The sequence below is a fragment of the Nothoprocta perdicaria genome, unplaced genomic scaffold (assembly GCF_003342845.1).
Source record: "Nothoprocta perdicaria isolate Ctin4 unplaced genomic scaffold, notPer1 scaffold_104, whole genome shotgun sequence".
Taxonomy (NCBI): domain Eukaryota; kingdom Metazoa; phylum Chordata; class Aves; order Tinamiformes; family Tinamidae; genus Nothoprocta; species Nothoprocta perdicaria.
In genome coordinates this window covers 442981-463748 of record NW_020454139.1, presented here as the reverse complement: position 1 = coordinate 463748, position 20768 = coordinate 442981, and the positions used below count along the sequence as shown (strand labels likewise).

The 20768-nt window shown below is 34.0% G+C and overlaps 1 protein-coding gene across 1 annotated transcript in view; it reads left to right on the top strand.

The window, feature by feature from the left end:
* The window catches only part of KLHL1 (kelch like family member 1), a 139866-nt gene that overhangs the window by 65894 nt on the left and 53204 nt on the right, over positions 1 to 20768 (top strand). The window contains exon 5 of the mRNA XM_026044098.1: positions 6750 to 6936. Within this exon, the coding sequence (XP_025899883.1) occupies positions 6750 to 6936 (187 nt within the window). The remainder of the gene's footprint in view (positions 1 to 6749; positions 6937 to 20768) is intronic.

The window sequence follows — 20768 nt, the reverse complement described above, 5'->3', positions numbered from 1 at the left end:
CACCGTTGCATATGCAAAGTTTGTGTCATTTTAACTTCAGATTTTTGTTTCATATGGTAATGTGTTCCTGTGATTCAAGGTTGTCAAGCAACTTCAGATATACTTTGGCTCAAGAATGAGGCCTGTGGGCTTTCTTAAACAATATGCTCCACAAAAATCCACATTTCACTTACAGTAAAGACTTTCAAGGCTTTTAAGCTTTTTATTCTTGTATTGTGATTATTAAAACTATTAAGATAAGCCTAATCCTATGTTCCACATAATAACAGCATGTAGGTTTCTGAGGGCACAGGACTTTCTAGTCTATTTTAGAGATATTAAAGAATAGGAAAATATGCCTAGCTACTGGGTTATTTTTTAGTGAATTGGAATTTGCAATAGGATTTCACTATTATCTATCTCTGTTACTTGGTTCTGCAGTGTTTTGGATGCTACTCCACACCATTCTTTTCTTGGCAGTGGGACAGTTTTCTTTGCATCGTCTTCTCCTAGAACAGGACATGAAGAGAAAAGTGGAGATATCCCCTTCATTGACAAATGGCATCTTCTTTTCTCCCACACTGGCTGAATTTCATCCTAGATGATAGAGGTTCAACAGAGGAGAAGGGGACCAGTCCCGTGTCACAGAGGATCATCCCTAGCATATGTGGTCTGTGACAATAACATTCAGAGGAATTAAATCTTTACTGCTTACATCTAGAGAAGAGATGCAAATCACAGGGATAGAAATGGAACTAGGTATGTCAGAGAGCAGCAAGAGTAGAACTGCTTCCCAAGGAAAAGAAGTTGGGAGTTGTCTGTACCCCTCTGGTGCAATCCAAAAGCATCCAAAGAAGAAAAGCTGAGCTAGTCTGGGGATGGAAGAGGCTCAGTCAACAACCAGATCACCAGACAAGGCTACAGTGTCAGTGTATGCCCTAAGACAGACTGGGAAGCGAGCCAACATGGCAAAGTCCTCATTACATACACAACCAGGCACCACATAACTGCAACAAAGCTCAAGCAATGTCAGAGGGCAAGCACCTGTGCATAAATGCAGCTCTTTAGCCAAAGGACAGAGACCAAAGTCTTCTTATAGCCTTTTCTCATACACCTCCATTTCACAGCTTAGCTGAGCTCACAACTGTATGTGCAAGATGACACATTTGTGCTCCACCTGAGTGACGTTAGACATGGGCAGCCTTTGGAGGTAGGAGGCTGCGGTGGGAGAGATTGATGAGCTGATGCACTCAGATCCCTGAAAAGTCATTTTATGTTTTGGGCATCTCCTGAATATGACATTCAGAAATGTGAAAATTGTGTGATATTTAGAGAGAGCTTTCCCTACGTGTCAAAATAAAATATAAGTTCCATCAAGGTTTTTTAAATATTCAGTCTTACATTTTCTGTGCATCTTGGCTATTGCCTCCTGTTCTATCTAAACAACAAAGAAAGTRGGAAAATCTTAATATTTAAAACAAAACAAATATACTCACCACCGCTACTAACTCTAGAATATTTCTTATTCTGAATCTAACTGAATTCTAATGTTAGAGTGAATCTAATAAATAAATAGCCAATATTTATGGGGATCACATCCTAGGAGAAATCTATGTCTGAGATTTAGCATAAAACTTTTGTCAGATTGGAATAACAAATAAGTGCAAATAAGACAGTTTCTGGGCAACCAAAGAAAAAGTGATATAAACATCAAATAAAATGTTTTCTATCAGTAATTTGCCCAACTGCCTGTCAGGGCTTTCTCTGATTCATTTTTATATTACTTGCCATTCATGTCAAAATAAATATTGTCAGAAAAAAATAGGTGTTCTAGCAACAGTTAAATATTCTGTCCTTTATAAAGGAAAAAAAAATACTGAAGCATTCCATGAAGTTTGAAACTGAAAGAGATTTTTTGAGAGAAGGTGTAGATTCATTTGTTTTTTTCTAAACAGAAAAAAACATAGAACAGTTGGTACACAGGAAGTAAAATCCTTCTGATGCTTCTTGTTAGTGGCAAACAAATTTGCTTCTGTGCTGACTTAATTATCACAGCTTTGTTTTCCTAATACAGCATTTCTATGCTGAGAATTTCCACTTTAGCAATTAATGTTTTATGCTAATTGTTTTATTATGTATTATTTTATTAAGTCAATAAATTCCATTTGACTTTCAGGAAAGTAGCATTATTTGAGGCAAAAAGCAGTAGGGATGAAAATGAAACCTTTGAATTTTTAGAGTCATCCTGCCAAGCTTATATTTAAATAGCTAGGTGGGTGGTAGAAATTCAGATTGTATATATAGAAAATTGAATAGGAAGCTAATAAACTAATTTTAAGTACCTAAAATAAAAAATGATGACTTTGTTTTATCACTATCATCAGTACAGCGTACCAGTAGCACTCTCTTTCTTTTATGCTCATTAGCCCTGACTTTCTTTTTGGAAGTATTTGGCCTATTTTCACTCTAGTTCTCAAATTGATTTTGCATCACTGGGATGAAACATGCCAGCTCTCTATAATGTTGTGATGAAGGTAATCCAGAAGTACAACTGAGAAAGGACTTGGAGTATTTTTTATCTGGGGAGAATGGAACTCACAATAATGCTAAATAACTAAGAATTCTTAGGATAGTGCCAGTGTGAGAAGTTTAAGCAATGATATGAAGCCATATAACTCTGCCGAAATGGCACTGGATGGGTCTTTTGAGAATTAACAACTTTATCAGATTCAAAGTGTTACAAAATCCAGAAATCTTCATTTAAATGTTGAATACATTTCTGTCTTAATTAGGTAGGTCATAGTCATGAAATAGCAAGCTGAACAGAATTTGGTTTCCAGAGAAACATCCTTATTAACTGAATTTCCTGATCATGTGCATCCTGATTAAATAAAAATATATTGATTTTTTGACTACTTAGCTAAATTGGCTTGATATGACTTTTGATTCGTAAACAGTAACTTTAATTTGAAAGTATATTATTCAAAATACAGGGTCACTTTTTTTCATTCACAAGAGTTAGTTCTTACAAGTTCTAAAAATACAGTCTTTATGCCCATGCCATAACATAAACAGGTTGTAGACGAGAAGTATGAATACTTTTCTCAGAATTATTTTTCCCATTTCTGCACAAGTAGAGAGGGCATGGAATAATATATGATTTAGAGGGATTAGTTTTGTGGCAGTATTACAATAAATATTTTTAAATTATTAGTTTTTTAACAAAAAGAATTGTTCTTTTAAAGTATTATTCCAATATGATTTCCTTTTTAAGGATGAACTTCTAATGGGGGAAAAAATGCTATTGATCCTACATTACTGAGTAGGTACTTAAACAGATACCAGAGAATGAAGAAAAYGGAAAACTGAAGACACTTGAAGATTTCAGAGGAACACTAAACAGCTTTCATTTTGTGCTCTTTGTCTCTGATGTGTGAAATCTCAGAATTTTGAGTTTACTAATTATTATGCATAATTTAAAATATCTGTCATTTTTTTTAAAGATTCCACAGAGATAAAACTTGTTTTAAGAGCATAAGCACATACTCTTTTTTCCAGAATAAAGAAATGGCTCTCTGTTAGGAATTGTCCAGATGCAGTTATTGGAGTTGACCATTCCTGATATGATGGACTTCCTGTGAAAAATCTTGCCATCGGTTCCATTAATTTCATTAAGCATTAGAAAGTATACGTCACAGTATATCACAGAATCACAGAATCACAGAATCACAGAATGGTTAAGGTTGGAAGGGACCTCTAGAGATCATCTAGTCTAACTCCCCTGCTCCAGCAGAGACACCCAGAGCACGGGACATGGGGGCRTCCAGGTGGGTTTTGAAGACCTCCAGAGGAGACTCCACAACCTCCCTGGGCAGCCTGTTCCAGGGCTCTGTCACCTTCACAGGAAAGAAGTTCCTCCTCACATGGAGATGGAACTTCCTGTGGTGTAGCTTGCACCCATTACCCCTTGTCCTGTCACTGGCCACCACTGAGAAGAGCTTGGCCCCTTCCTCTCTATATTCCCCCTTCATGAACTTATACATGTTAATCATATCCCCTCTCAGCCTTCTGCAAGCTAAAGAGGCCCAACTCACTCAGTCTCTCTTCATACGAGAGATGTTTCAGTCCCTTAATCATCTTTGTTGCTCTCTGCTGGACCCTCTCTAGGAGCTCCACATCCCTCTTGTACTGGGGAGTCCTGAACTGCACCCAGTACTCCAGGTGCAGCCTCACTAGAGCTGAGGAGAGGGGCAGGGTCACCTCCCTCAAATGGGGAATTGTATTTGGGAAGTAATTAAAAATAATAGCTTAAATACCTCCTTGAGAATTTTTTCCTCTACACACTGGGGAAAGTAAGGTAACTCCAAATGAACTTGACTTTATTTATAGACTCATTCTCCACCTTGTTGCTCAACACAGATGAAGAAGCATTATGCTAAACATTCCAGTGGCTGTTCCACTGTTCTTGTATTGATTTGAACTCAATAATATTAAATGTAAAAACACATAGCAATGACATATTTTGCATAGTGCCATTACAGTCAACGTTAAAACACCAAAGACAGGGAAAAAAAAATCTTGATCTTTAAATTTGTGTGGTTACATGTGCTGGTAGTGTATATTAGATTATAATACAGTTTAACAAATATGTCAGGATGGTATGAATTTTAATGAGCTTCTCAATCAAATTTTAAGGAGCTGCCATTATGATTGAAAATCTGCTGAGAGTTGACACTGAGAATTGACCTTTCACATGAGAGAAAAGAAATAGGTAACAAAGTTTTAAAATGTTTTCAAGTGTAATTTATTTGCAAACTTTTATATAAAACTATTTACCCTGACCATGTATGGGGGGCCCCTTCTAAAACACTTCTGACAGGGACCATAAATGTCTTTGCTCATTTTTGCATATGACTATGTCTCTTCTGAATGTGACTGAATATTTAAATTGAAAAATAAATGTGTCCTATACATCATTTTTCTTACTATTAAATGAGAAAAAAAAAAACCCTCTTAATTTCCCTATATGAAAGAAAGCATAAGGGCCATTCATTACTGAGTGGGAGGGAAATATCAGACCGCATTCCTTTGTATCTCATGAATACGAATTCCGCAGCGTGATAGAAAACTGTGCAGAAACCACAATGTTTGCAGACCCATTAAATACATTAATAATGTATTTTTATACATATTTATACATAATTATAATGTATTTATAAAATACATTAATCATGTATTTTTAGATCCTTTATATATCTTCTCCTGCCATGCACTYATCTTAACTTTCATGATTATTGGATTCTTTGTGGCCCTGTGTGATCTATTTGCAAACATGTAATCAAGCTATACCCAATGACCTTTTTTACAAACACTGCTGTCAAGGAACATAACTTCTGTTTCACATTTTAATTCCTTTACCTATCTTTCATCCCATTATTATTTTCTATCTCAATAAGCATATCCAAGAAGATGGTGAGAGCCAAACATGAAGTGTACTGGCATTTAAAATGTGCCAGTGGTTTTCAAATCCCAAGAGACCTGGTTAAAACTAGAAATTTTAATAACTTGATGCTCATGTTTTAGAAGTATCAACTGGATTTTGCCCTTTTGTCTAGAAGCTGCACTGAACTTAATTGATCCACAGTTTTCTTGTTAATGATTACCCCAAGGAGGAGATCTCATAGCGTAATGATTTCAGGAATCGTTCTTCAAAAGGAAGAAATAACCAACCAACCAACCAACCAARAACAACAAAAAGCCAGAATCTCTTACTTCTTCAGCTARAGCATATATAGTTTCTCTGAATTTGTATGACAATTGAATATAATAAATTACACTATATTTGACTGTAATACATAATCTTCTCTTTGGATCAACTTAAAGAGCTTACTTTACTAATTAGTAACAGAATCAAGCTTTCTACAATAAAAGACATTTTGGCATATATCCTGTAGATTACAAGTACCAAAATTAAAGGCCAGTAGAAAAATAAATTGTCCTTCATGGTAGAAACTCCATAATTATTATTAGCACAATAGCTATAACTCATATACTGATCTTTTCTCATTGACACATACCTTGTACACACTTAAACGTGATTTTCTAGTTTGCAATATGCAAGACATGAATAGCATTTAATATATTTGGAATTACTGCATTTTTTCTTCCATTGCTATTATCATTTTAATGTAGATAAATAATAAATGATGTATCCAGAGGGAAAAAAAAWTAATAGCTATCAAGCCTAAAATAGTACACTCTGAATTGACCATTTCCACTCCGGTATAAAATTTTGGGGCTATGCAAGATTAATTTGTGGAAAAAATCAGCTTGAAGTTCTGTAAAATTCAGCAAGGCAAATCAAATGCTGTAAGCTAAAAGGAAAGAAAGCTGAAACTATTTGATTGTCTTGCTGTTACTGTTGCTGTTACTACTAGCTTTCTCATCATCTTTAAAAATTATCCTTCTATAGTATCATTTTGAAAATTTTTTCCTTTATTAAAGGCAAATACATATTTGGTTGATACTGATAAAAGACAACAGTTATATTCACTATTTCACCATTTCCAGAGACTACAGTAAGTTTCTTACTGAAATTACTGAAGGAAATAAATGTTCTGTTTTATACTACAGCCTGACTTATTTTTAATCAAGGAAAAAATGCAAAAAAAATGTTTTCTACAATAAAGTGATATGACATAATTTTTGTGATCTGTCATCTTACGATACTGCTTTTCATCATTTTTGATCTATGGTCATGTCATTCACAGATACTAGCTGACCTAGAAAACCATGCACTTTTTAAAGATGACCTGGAATGCCAGAAACTTATTTTGGAAGCCATGAAATATCATCTCTTGCCAGAAAGAAGAACTATGATGCAAAGTCCAAGAACAAAACCTAGAAAATCTACAGTTGGGACACTTTATGCTGTTGGAGGAATGGATAACAACAAAGGTATTAGAGGATATTTGTTACTTTATAAATGTTACGCCTTATGTTATTTTCTGTACTAGAAAATAGTTAAATAACTTTTTATTCCAAGGTTGTAAGGATCTAAGGCAATGAAGAAATGCTTCTAAACTTTTTGATCCAAAGAAAATCTATTGATGTTTAAGGAGTAATTACATTAAACATTTTTAGAAAGGTGCTCAGCTATACTAGAATAGAATATGGATGTAGGGGAAGAGTAAGTTAACTTCTCCCATGAAGCAGAAAAGCAAACATGCTGTTATTACATATATTCTTCCTTGAAGATTAGAACTGAGAAGTGAGAAATAGGGCATCTCTTTTGCCAATTTTACTCTTTTTATTGGTAATTTCATATATCTCTCTTTATTAATCGTCTATAGGTGTTTCTTATGCCTTGAATACTAGTTTGATTTCACCTATACATTTTCCATGAGGACATGTGTTGCATTAGATTTAAGTCATGTAGTCACAGTCTTAAAGGATCTCAAGTGGATAAGATGGCAAACTAAAATATGCCTATGACATTCCAAGCAGATGYCTGCCTTAAAAAGATTTGCAGTGGTACCTCCTGGGAAGCTAATCCAAAGCTTAACTTTTCTTACTGGCAGAATCTTATTTTAAAAGTTTCTTTTAAAATAGTTGGCCTGACTCCTTGCTGTGGTGGGCAGGTCTTTTAATCCATCTCTTTCCATCAGTCTTTTATCCACTTTCCTTATAGTCATGGGGTAAATCAAATTCATTAAATCTTCTCTTGCCTTTCATACATACTTATTGTTTCTTCTTCCAGTTAAGTCATGTCTTTCTTACTCAATGCCTTAAACAAGCTGCAGAGCTCCATGTGAGGGTTTTGTGATGCTGATCTAACCTAAAGGATTAATGAACCATGTTTACATCCTGCAGCAGGGTATTTTGTCACATCACACCTTTCATCACAAAATCATACTGCCATATCCTGTTTGACTTGTGATCAGATCCTTTGCTGCAGAACAGCTGGCCATTTTTTGTAAATCCTGTGTTTTTATAGGTGGTTGTTTCTGTCAAATTATAGCTCCCTGCACTTCACCCTATTTATTAATTCATACTAGCAGTAATTGCTAACTACTAACTACATTARTTAGTTAATAGCATTAACATTACTAAAATAGACAGCAAAATTTAACTTAAGCAAATTTAATGATAACTACTACTTTTGTCCATTCATATTTTTCCTAGAACAATATATAGAGACATACGTATGTGTGTATACTTCAACTCCATTTTCCTTGTGCTTAGAAATAATTTTGATAAATATTCATATGCCTCTTAAGAAACTGAAACTAATTCTGCATTTTTTTTTTCGTCTTTTTAAAGATAAAATAATATGTTTTCTCTTTACCATCTGGAATCTTATGAGCTTTCAAAAATAACCTTAGACAACTCAGACTTGCTCAATCTGCTCTTTTAACACCAAATAAGGTTTTCTAGCACCAGGCAATTAGAAAGCATAGAATTTATCTAAGTAATTTACAGTCTAAGAAATTTATCTAAGTAATCTGCAGTCTGTTTTTCTTTTTCTCATTTTAAACTGAATTGGTTCACCAAAAGTGAACTAATTTTGGTGTTATTTTTTTCTGTAGTGACTGCTTTTATAGAGATGTGGTCACAGACCTTGTATTAGTTGCTTTGCCAAAGTTAAGAGTCTTTAGCCTTTTTAAAGCCCAATAAATTTACTTTATTGGGTAATAAATTGAGACATTTGTTTTTCTTTCTTGGAAATGTATTTACCACAACCAACTTTTACTTTACTTTACTTTACTTTACTTTATGTTGTATTATGTTGCATTACATTGTTTCTCTTTTTTATTTCATATTTTTAAATCTATATAAATATAAATATAAATATAAATATAAATATAAATATAAATATAAATATAAATATAAATATAAATATAAATATAAATATAAATATAAATATATTTTATGAAGAAAATATAAATATTTTATGAATATAAATATATTTAAATTTATACTTTATGAAGAAATAGAATATGGAATGATGAATCTGAGGTTTTGTAATATTTTTGTTCAGCCACAAGCATTCAAAACTTACTTATGGACAATTACTCTTACATTTCACTGGAATTAATGCTGAAAAAAATTAAGTAAAATCAACTATTAGCTCTTGGGGAGAGAAACAAATTTCTGCTTAGCATAAATTGCAGCATACGTTTATGGCATACTATAGGAACCACTTATCTCATCATAGCACTGACTTCACTGATGAAGTATAACTAATGCAGGATAAAATGTAATCAAGAAGAAATTACATTTTGGTTTTGGGTTCTTTTATGCAAATTCAATAGAACTTTTGTGTGGAGCACTTAAAGAATTAGATTACTCTTCAAGTGAATATAGGAAACGATACACATATAGCAAATGAAAGGAGGGTTTTTTTGGACTTCATTTTGTATTCCGTTTTGTATTATCATGGTCTTTTTTCCTCATTTTCTCACAGACACGCAATTAATGAATTGTATATACATTGCCTTTCTCTTTCATTTTTCACTGTGGATGTTCTTCTTTGCTTGAATGCTAATATTTTTGATTTCAAAAAATGCTACCAAATATGGTGTTTTCTCAGTCATTCTCCAGCTAGCAATGGGAATAAAAAAAATACAGCATAATTTACCCTAATTGAAAAAACCATTAATGAAAAAAATATCACTTTGCTTAAGGCTACAGTGTGATTGTCTCTGCTTTCTCTTTTTACCCTTTTAAAAAATGCAGGATGAAGAGCGAACTATAGAAACAAACAAGCACAAAGTATCTCCTCTCAGATTCATCAGCCTAGCATAGCAGCGACATTATCATGGTGGTGGGTTTTCTTATGGAAACTAGAATACCAAGTTCAAGAGCAGTCTATACAGAATGCTAAGTGAATTTTTGGTATCTACATTTCAAATATGCAGCAAAATGCTCACTTTTTTTTGTTTGTTTTGTTTTGATGGATGGAAATTAGCTTTTTGTAAAAATATCCATTTCCTTTTAAGGCAACAAGGAAAGAAACAAATATTAGGAACTTTATCTATTGCAGAAATTTGTATTTTAGACATTTTTAAAATTCTGAGATTATATTACAAGGTATATGTTTAATAAACAGATATATGCAAGAGGAGTATGATGTTTAGTTAGTCATCCAATTACTTGACTGAAATGACTTGACTTTCAGTTCCTAAAACATATATACATGCTTTACTATCTGGCAACAAGACATTCTAGGAAGATGAATCATAATTAATTAAGCAATGTGATAGTATAATTATAGAGTGAGGTGGAGCTTGTTTAATTAGTTCACCAGAGAAATAGGAAATATATTGGCTAATGACTGATGAGTTAATTAAATGTATAAATCACTCTAAAATTTCCTTTTCAACCAGTTCCTATAAGAATTAACATGACTGTTGCTTCTTTTCCCTCCTGTGAATTTTAATGCCTTCTAGAAGAGTCAGCCTCATGGAGCATTTAGCAGTTATAGTACTTTGATTTAAATGTGGATTTCTGAATAGAAAAAAATATAGTCCAGATTGTAACACCATCTGGCAGCTTTTCAGTACTTATTTTACATCACTTAATTCCTGGCATTTTTTTTCAGTGTGGTTCACTTCTGAAATTGCTAATTCATTTACTGTTTGAAATAGAAATAATGACCTGAAATGATCTGTTCTGAAGTCTGCACATCTTCAAGTATAAATGAAGTGCAAGAGTTATATATAAGACAAATGTCTTCATCTCACAAGCTCCCATACTGATAGGCTACTGCCATGGCTGTTAACACCTCTCTGCTATGGATGGTGTCCAGTAGACACAACAAAAGACTGCTAATCACTGGGAATATTTGTGAGAGTCTTCTCCCAAGAAGACCCTAGGAGATTCATATGTTTGATCCAGCAGTAAAACATGCAGAAAAAAAGAGAACTTCATATAGCATGTAGAAAGGGGAGCACATGCAGGTTCATTTAGAAGAACTCCACATTGTTAAAAGCCTTAGCTGTTCCTTACATTAACCAATTTTTGTTTCATCAATGTTTATTACTCCTGGGATAACATAGCTTTTAGAGTTAACCAGAAGATTATCTCCAGAACAAATCCTGGGTATTATTCTGGGAACAGTTTGCTCCTGGGACATCCCCTGAACAGCTGATGTGGATAAGACTTAAAAAAAATATGGCATTTCTTCAAAACAGCTCTGTTTTGCAGCTACAACCACCTYTCATATCTTCAGATTCTCAGAAAGGTTAGGAGGGACCTTACGATCAGGCATAAGAACATCCAGGTGAACTTCAGCACAGTTTTCCCATTTTTTTCAAATACTCCAAGCTGGAAAAAAAAAAAAAAAAAAAGAAAGAAAAAAAAGAAAAGCAAATAAGTTGCATTATATCTTTGCACTACAGGGAGCAGTGTATACAGGACACAAGCTTTCTCTCACTCATTCAGTTAGGGGTAGCCTCCTTTGGAGCAGGCTGAGAAGCTGAGAAGTAGCTGAAGCAAAACAAAATCTTGCAGGAACTGGGTGAGCAGCTAAGCCATGTGGGTGAACAGGTGTAGGAATGTAATGGTAATTAATAAAAGGTGGCCACTGTGTAGTGGGAATTTGAAGCTGTTGAAAGGAAATTCTGCTTAGTTCGCATAGATTAAACTAAATCATAATCAAAGCAGTTTATTGATTTCTTAATGACAAATAATGAAGCTGCAATCATTGATAAACCATCAAAACCACCAAAAGATAAACCATAGCACCTGATACTGACAAAATTTTCATAAACAGAATTTTCTTAAACTCCAGCTGCTCTTTCTACCACAAAGCGTTTCTGCCAGTACTGTTTCATGCTGGCTCGTTCTGTTTCAGAGGTTTCTTTGTGATTCCCGGTTGCTGATCCAGCTGATCACCCTCTTCATCTTTAGCATGACTACAGAAAGGCTCATTATGTTATTCCTCTTAAGTATAAAAAGTCTTGAACAAATGCAAGCCAGTTTTGTGTATTTTGCAAACACACACAATTTATTCTCACTTCCTTTTCATAGCATGTGTTGCTCTGCAGGCTATTTGCCAAGGGAAGGATATAGAAGCATTCCCAAAGCAGCTCATCCACAGCCGGTAACCAACATATAAGTACATGTAGAAYTGACTTAATTCCTTTGGCTGTGCCAATTTCCTTCCCGTGAAAGGGCCCTGGGGAAACACTGGTTAAATGCAGGATATAAGTGGGCTGAATCTGTATTCTCCTATCCACTTGTAGAACTTTTTTTTTTATTATTAGCACCTAGTTTACACAATTTATATGAAGAACAAATCTTCATATATATCCATATAGGCTGATATAAATCATTAATAAAAGGGACCTTTTTAAGTTCTAAACTAGATGCAATTCTAAAATAAATATGGATCTTTTATGTTATGTACAACACCACATTGTTCTATACTTTAGGTATATACTATGTGATCCAAATCTCCAATATTTTTGTTTGTTTGTTTGTTTTAAAGGGCAATGCCTAAAGCACTAAAAGGTGTCATATCTGATCTTTTTTTAAAATATGAAGATTAATGGAAAAGCCTTTTATTAGTTTTAGAGAATCCTGATCATATCCAATAATGATATGTTCTTCTGATATTGCTCATGTCACTTGCTGGCAAATCAATTTATTATTAAGGCATTTTAAAATGAAGGRATGATTATGTACAAGTTCTGTGTTTTGAGGCGCTTAAATTACTTTCTTACAGTCTAGCTGAAGAAAATAGCAGTGAACTCTTTTATGTATAGGTCTTTCTTTTACCAAGAAAATCTCCTTGATATCTGCTTCAATAACCCCTTTAGGTCATGTTTGTTACACTTGAGTAGCCTTCTTTTTGGTTTGAAATGTAATGTTGCAGCTCACTAGATTAAGGTCATCAGATTACACCTCGTCATAGAAGCTTCTCTAAATCTTGAACAAATAGAGTACATGTCAACAACAGCTTCAGTAATAACAAAAGCAGCAGAAAGTATTACAGGAAAAAGATAAAGGTGCTATAAACATAAAAATCCTACCCTTCTCCATAGGTTTATATTATTTATAATATTGATATTATTGTAGGTATGACAAAAAATACCATTCCTGTTAAAATGTCCAAACTATATGTAAAGATTTTCTCGTTAGATATTCTGAAGCAATTTTTACTTTATGCTTGCCATTAATTCTGTGTTTACACCTCACTGGAATGAATATATTTCCTTCCAAAAAAATCATTAATTTTTGTTATACTTAGTATATTCTTATATTCAGATTAATCTTGTATATCCCATTCCCCCCCGCCCCCCAAAAAAAAGATAATATTTTCCCCTTTTTAGGAAATTGTATTTTCCATTTTCCTGAAACTTTTCATCAGAATTCCCTTGGTTTATTAGGATGAAAAAGGAATAGCTTCAGTCTAATAAAGCAGTCTATATATTTTTAGCATTGGTCAGGTATGTTAGCGTAGCCTGTATTCTAGATAGGCTGGAGCATCTGTGTTAACATCGCTCTTTTCTCTGAGTTTGCACAGTTGGAAAATTGCTTCATTTAGGACTTGGCTCTGCTGCTTGCCTGTTTACTCTACTGATACCTGGTAGATACCAGCAATGACAGAGAGTAGAAGACAGTTTGATCTCAGGTGGTGTGTGATGCTATTAACTCTTGCCTGTCACTTCAGACAGCATCTGCTTGGGTGATTGCTCTTCCATTGCTCCACTCCATGGTGAATTAAAACAAATGGTTACTGGTGGTCACTGGTCCAATTAAATAATTAGACACTAGTTTTGCCCTAGAAGTGATGTTGTAAACAGAGGGAGCATTCAAGTAAATTACGCAGTAAGCTCTTCATTAATCATTTTTACTTCTTGCAGCTTCAACTTATTTTTAAATCTATCTTTTCTTTTACTTGTAATATTGAATTTATTTATTCTTGTTTCTTTCTGTTTCTTTCTGTTTCCTCTATTTCTAGCAGTTCTCTGTGGCACCTGAGAAAATCTTGTGTAAAACAAAAGTTTTATGAAAGACCAGGAAACCTGGAAAGTTATAAAGTCAGTTAAAAAATTAAAGTTCCATATAATCTGTGTGTTTCAATAATGTTTGCAATTTCCTATTTTTCTCCTAACATCATGCTAGTTTTTATAAGAAGGAACTTGTTCATATCTTCTCTTGCCAATCATGTAAATATTTTATGTGTTTGTAGCAAACAAGTATAGTGGTTGGTATTATAACTGAGAAAAACACATGATGTCTGCTTAAATAAAAAAACCAGCATGTTTAAAGATGAATGAGGAACTCAAATTACATCAACTTTCTACTGACAAGTAGAGAGATGGATCTTCAATAAAATATTGAAGTACATACTAAGGTTAAGTTTAATGTGACTTTTAATTTACTCTTAATTACTTAGTAATTACTTTCGGCAAAGATAGAAATTCATCATAATCATTTTGACAAGCATGGACACATAATACTTAACCCCATGGGCCCTCTAAAGTCAGTGGAAGTCCCTTATTCAGAATAAATATGGGACAATGTTCCACACATTGAAATGATGCAATATCTGCTATATTTCATAACTGTCTGAATTTCTTTACCCAAATAAATACATTTAATCTGCAGTTACTACTCCATTACTGTTTTAAGTGAATTACTAGACTTTTCTACATTAGTTTATTATTAGTCACAATTTTAGGAAAGCAAGTTGTATTTTGTATTTATATGCTTCCATGTTGACGAAGATTTTGACCTAATATTATGCTATATGTTCTAGAATGTATTTATGATGAAACATACCTTCAAAGAGCTTTGTGGTCAGAAGATAGTACTGTGCTATGTTATGGCGGTTTGTCAAATAGTTGAGTTACTCCTTTTCCATGTATTTGTCTTGTTTCAACAGCTCTATTCATTTAGATACCTCTGGGAATAGGCACCAACACCCACTACCATGTTTGAAAGTAAAAAAAATGTAATCTTAATTGCATTGCATAGTTGCATAATTGTCTAATCCTCTCTTAGGAAAACTTAAAAGACTTAAAAGATAGAAAAATACTCCATAGTACTTTCCCTATTTACGGACAAAATTCTGATATGTATATCTTTACGAAAAAAAGTATATATAAGTATATGTATGCATGCATTTTGTGTAACTTGAACTCATTGCATTGTGTGTAGTGTAGTTCCATTGAGTAGAACTTCTAGAGAGGGTGGAAATCTCTGGCAGTGATCCCAAGTCAATATTAAAAAACAAAAACAAAAAATAAAAGTACAGAAAGCAAGTAAAGGTAAGATTGTTTTAAAATCAAATACATGCCTGTGATAAATTCCACAGCTACTCTCACAAAAGCAACCTGGCATTGTACTTTTGAGATGAACTCAGCAGTGAGCTCCTGGAGCCATATATCCTGTCTGTTCAAGCATACCTGAGTCATGATCAAGGGATCAAAATGTGGTGAATATGCTTCTCTCTACTCTGAAAAGAGTTTAATAGGGGGTGCACACTTGCAAAAGAGAAACTTTCTTCATGATTGATCTCTGCCTAAATTTCTAGTGATCTCTCCACAAACCATATCCTTTGCTTGTCACACTCTGGGGAGCCTTTGGCATCTGGTTCAAATTACTGAGACTGGTATGCAGAGAAAAGCATAAAATAGAATTTGGGATCAAAAAGAAAGCATGATTACTGTTAATTGTGAAGGATTTTGTGACAAGGATAGTGCTTTCAGGGATTGTTTTCAAACAGCAAAGATTAAGTAGGTCCTCTATTCCTTTCTTCTGATTCTTGCTTCTCTGCAAGTCTAATATTCTTCTGAATATTCACTTATTTTTAAACCAGCCTCTGACTCGTCTAATTTCACAGGAGTCTTTAGGACCTTGAAATGGGGGAGCAAGAAAGGGACTTTGGCAATATAGACTCCAGGCAATGGCAGAACTACTACCTAAACACACATCTGGTTTATGCCAGTCAGAAAGCATATACCTGCACAGCCTGGCCTGTTCCTTTAGGGGGTAACACAATGGAAAAAAATAGCCACCTGTATTTTGATCACATTAGTAAATTAGTGCAGAGAGAGAGAGAGCAAGAAATCTTTTTAGAGGTGGAAGCTAGCAGAGGAACAACTCTGGACAACTGAAGGTGACTTGACTCCTTTGCTCATTCAAAATTGTTTTTGAAAGATATTCTTAAGGACTATTTTATACTCCTGCTTTGATTTCTGGAATAGCATTAATCTCTTTCTTTCTTTCTTTGTTCCAGAATTAATTAAAGAATTCTTTACGCTGACATTTACACCCTGCCTGTTAACTTCTTATCCTTGAACTGTTCATCTGTACATAACATTTTATTGGTCTTTGTTCTTAGACAAAAAGCTTGTTTACTTCACATAATCACTTGAAATCACAGAATGGTTAAGGTTGGAAGGGATCTCTAGAGATCATCTAGTCTAACCCCMCTAGAGTGCAAGGATTAAAGTCTGTAAAAGCTACCTGTTAGCTGTCCCCTGTCTGAACTTCTCAGGGAACTTTTGTGTCTGCAGAATATATAGCAGATGACTGTAYAGACCTCATGGGAAGCATCCAGGAGGGAGAAAGAGGAGGGAGAAAGAAGGCCTTATTGTGAAGTAAATATGCTTGGATACTAGTCAGTCTGAATGGAAGGAAAAGTTTATTTGAAAGCCAGGGACCTCTACTGGTAAAATATTTTGCCAGAAAATATGAAACCATATTACACTGTGAGAAAGAGTGGGAAAAGGGTAGGAGGAGTCACTGCTTACATGCATACAAAGGGAATAGATTCCATACAGAGAAAATGGGACAAGAGAAGAATAAAGATATGCAATTGATCAATACTCCAGGGCACAAAGCTTCAGCTGTGACTCATGGGAATGTGGTAGCTGTGCAGTATACATCCAAACAGACTTTCAGTCCTATATCCTGGCTTATTTACTGGAAACTGTGTTCATTGACAGTTGCATCAGCTAGCTAACTTAAGGATGCTGAATAGTCCATGCCTTGCAGAGGCTGTGCAGGGCTTCAAGCAATATGCATATTGTTGTTTGCTGATACCGAGATGATAATTCAACATTTTCAAACTTGAGATGAACAATTTGAGCATCTCTGTAGCAACCTTTCAGGACTGGATGTGCCTGCGTGTCTGTTTCTGTCTGTCTAGGAAACACAAGACAACCACATAAAAGCCATCACTAGTTGACCATACTGCATTACTCTTTATCTTCGAAAAAATCAGCCTGGACAGGATTGTATGGCACTCATCTGGACTAAGGATAAAGCGGAGGACTAAGAAAAGCCCATAACTAGATACTTCCCAGTGTACCTGGTTCATACCTAATGCTGAGCTTGATCTGCTCCTGATCACACTGCTTAAGCATTTTTTCTAAAAGTGTGATAGTAGACTGCATAACAGCAGCAGGCTGACATGGCCTCAACCAGGAGCAAATTGTTACAGTGAGAAGGGCCTGTTATGGTGGGATACAAATTGCTCCACCATATAGGAAACAATATTTTGACTAAAGTTCAGTGTAGAACAACAGTTTAATGGTACTTGCTTAGCCTGAACCCCAAGGTAGATATCGCCCATAAAAGATTCTTCAGTTGCAGTGGGAGCATTCCTGGTTATGATTGCACAGAAAGCTCATAGCAGAATAGAGCTGTCTACATTACAGAGCTATAACCTGCTTGATCATTTTTGTGAACAGGCTGCAGGTTTCAGAATTGCTTTTTTTTTTTTTTTTTTCAGTGAAATATCAGATGAATCATCAATGATATGAGTCATCTTTCACAGTTTTTAAAATAAATTAATAACAATAACCAAATTAAAAAGAGAAAAAAAAAGTCAGAATAATGACTACCTTGATTTTTCTGTGAGATAGGACAGAAGAAGGTACGGAGCATTTTTACTGTTCTGGATTTAGAAAATATATAAATTAGTATTGTGAGCTGTAAGACAGGCTCTAACATCCAGGTATTTGGATATTATTGGAAGAATTATTCCTGTCTTTGTAGTAGTTCCATTTTCCATTAGAGCTACTGTTAAATGCAGCGTATTCTCATAAGCAATCTTTGTACAGCAAACTGTGCCACAAGATGCTGAAAGATATTGCTAATTTCAACATCTCTGTTTTCATTTGCTAATGTGCAACTGTCTTATGCCTTACTGCACCTCACTTTATGAATTTTGCAGGTCTTTACATTATATATTTTGAAAATGTGTGAAGTGTCTGAAAAAAATAGAATTTTTCATTTACATTTCTTATTACTCTCACTTTGTTTTTGTGCCATAAATGGAAACTAAATGGCTTTACACGTATAAGACAGCAGCAATATTGCTGGTTTCAAGCATTCTGTCTTCTCTCTAATGATTCTGTGAATGTCAATTGGTATTTGAATAAGAAATATTGTGCTCTCAAGCTTCTTTTATAGCTTTTTCACCAAGAGTAATTACTCATGCATTATTTTGTCAATTACAGTTAAAGAATAGAAAATGTGGCAAATAAATAGACAAAACCTTCTTTCTAATGTCATAAAACATAATGAGTCCTTTATCTATATTCTAAAACTAAATAGCAAAATATTTACCAACTAACGTGATGTTTATGAATTATTTAACTCCAGTGCCCTTACAGTAACACAAGTGTTTACGGTCATTGCAGAATCAGCAAATAAGACTATGAAAGAAACTAAGAATAACATTGCTGTCTATTTGATTTAGGATACTTAAAAATTAGAAGAACAGACAGATTTTCAAAGGAGAATTCACTAAGCGTGGTGAGTGTTCCAACAAACTTGCTCAAAGCTGTTGTCATGAATGTGAAGCTGAGCCCTTGTTGATAGTGAGATAAATGACATGCCCACCAGTACTGATGCAAAAGATGTCAAAGACAATAAGACTAAGATAATCAGCAGTGAAGAATATATTTAAAAGAAGAGATACAGTTAGAAGATATTTTTTAAGAGTCATGTTGAAACTATACATTTTTTAAAAGAGACAATTATTCATTTATCTGTATTAACACTTTTAAATATTTAACATGAATAAATTTAATGTAAAGGTTCCAGTCTTTAGTAGAAATTAAACTAGTATTTCTGTAGGCAGATCATGCCTGTTATCCTCTCTTGAACTGATGTTCACTTAGCAAAGAATTTCAGTAGTTTCTTAGAATGAGATATTAAGGCTTCTGCTCTTTTACTTTTTTACTTTCCAGAGTAAATAAAATAGTGTTTAATATTTTTGTCATGGTAACATTTGACAATGTAATGGTACCTTTCTCCTGAAGTATGTGCAAACCGTAAAATATATGGTAGATGAAAAAATAAATCTTGCAATGTTATTGAGTATAATATACCCAGAACAACTGACATGTAGCTAACTAAGCACATGCTAAATACTTAAGATATATGTAGTAACATCTCGTGAGATTTAATCAACATTTTGGTTGTTCTTCTTTCCTAGGTGTACCATATCCTTTTACAAAAGTAATTTTCCCAGGAATCTTTCAAATTAAGTATCATTATCTGCTGTTTATCTGCATTCTCCTAGTACTTCTTAATTTTGTGTGAGAATTGTGTGAGARTGAAGAATGGTCTAAACATTGTTAAAAATACAATCCTATTACAATTATCATTGCATCTCTCTAGGGTAAATAAATCTACTAAATACGTGAAGAAATATGAAGAAATACACTAATATACAAAAACATGGTATCCTCCCGTTCCCAAATCTTGTGCATCTTGTAAAGTCTTGCATTTTGTCACAGCCAAATATACTCTAAATCTATAATATGTACACAAATATCATTTAAATATTTTAAACGTTTAAACAGTTAACTTTTATTATTACTGTCAAATGGAGATAGTCTATCCGAGTTCAGTTTCTGAAAGAAAAAAAATTGTGGTTGTAAGGTTATAAAAGACACTGAAAAATCATGCAGTCCAGATACCTCATGTTATAGGGTTTAATATGTTAAAAATGAATTTGTTCTTTATTGTCTTCATTGTTAAAATTATTAATTAATATTATCTTCAATTAAAGACATTCTAAAGTCTGCATTTATGAAATCTTTGCATGGTTCTAGCACCTTTCTGTTGAGAGTTGCTCCAGTCTAAATGTTACTCCTTCAGAGCCATTATAATCAAAAGTTTAGAACATTATCAGTGAGAACAGACCACATCAGAATGATATGTTATATGACAAATATGACAAGTGACAATGATCTGTGTGCCCTTAAAGCAAATGGCAACTCATGATTTGATTTAGGAGTGGTTTAGTCAGTCATTAAAAGTTTTTTTTTGTGTGTTATTATACACTATTAAATCTGAGCGAGCACATCCAAACAGGATTCATGTCTGATACACATGGCAAATTTTCCTCTTCTAAAACAGAGGATTTGTACAGTTCAGTGAGATATAAAAGAGTAGGTAAGTTCACTACATATCTATGTATATTTATATATGCTGATTTCAGCATGGACTGGTTATCCATGCTGAAAGTCAAGATTTTTTTTTTTTTTTTTAACTTARTATTTTCTGGAAAAAAAAAATCTAGAGAATATAATACTGGTGTGAAATGATCTACCTGCCTTGAGTTCCATAACAATGTGTTTAATGACAGAGCACTGGAACAGGCTGCGCAGAGAGGTTGTGGAGTCTTCTCCCTTGGAGATCTTTAAAATGTGCTTCGATGCAGCCCTGTGCCATGTGCTCTAGGTGACCCTGCATGAGCAGGAGGGTTAGACTAGATGTCCTCTGAGGTCCCTTCCAACCTTAAGTATTCTATG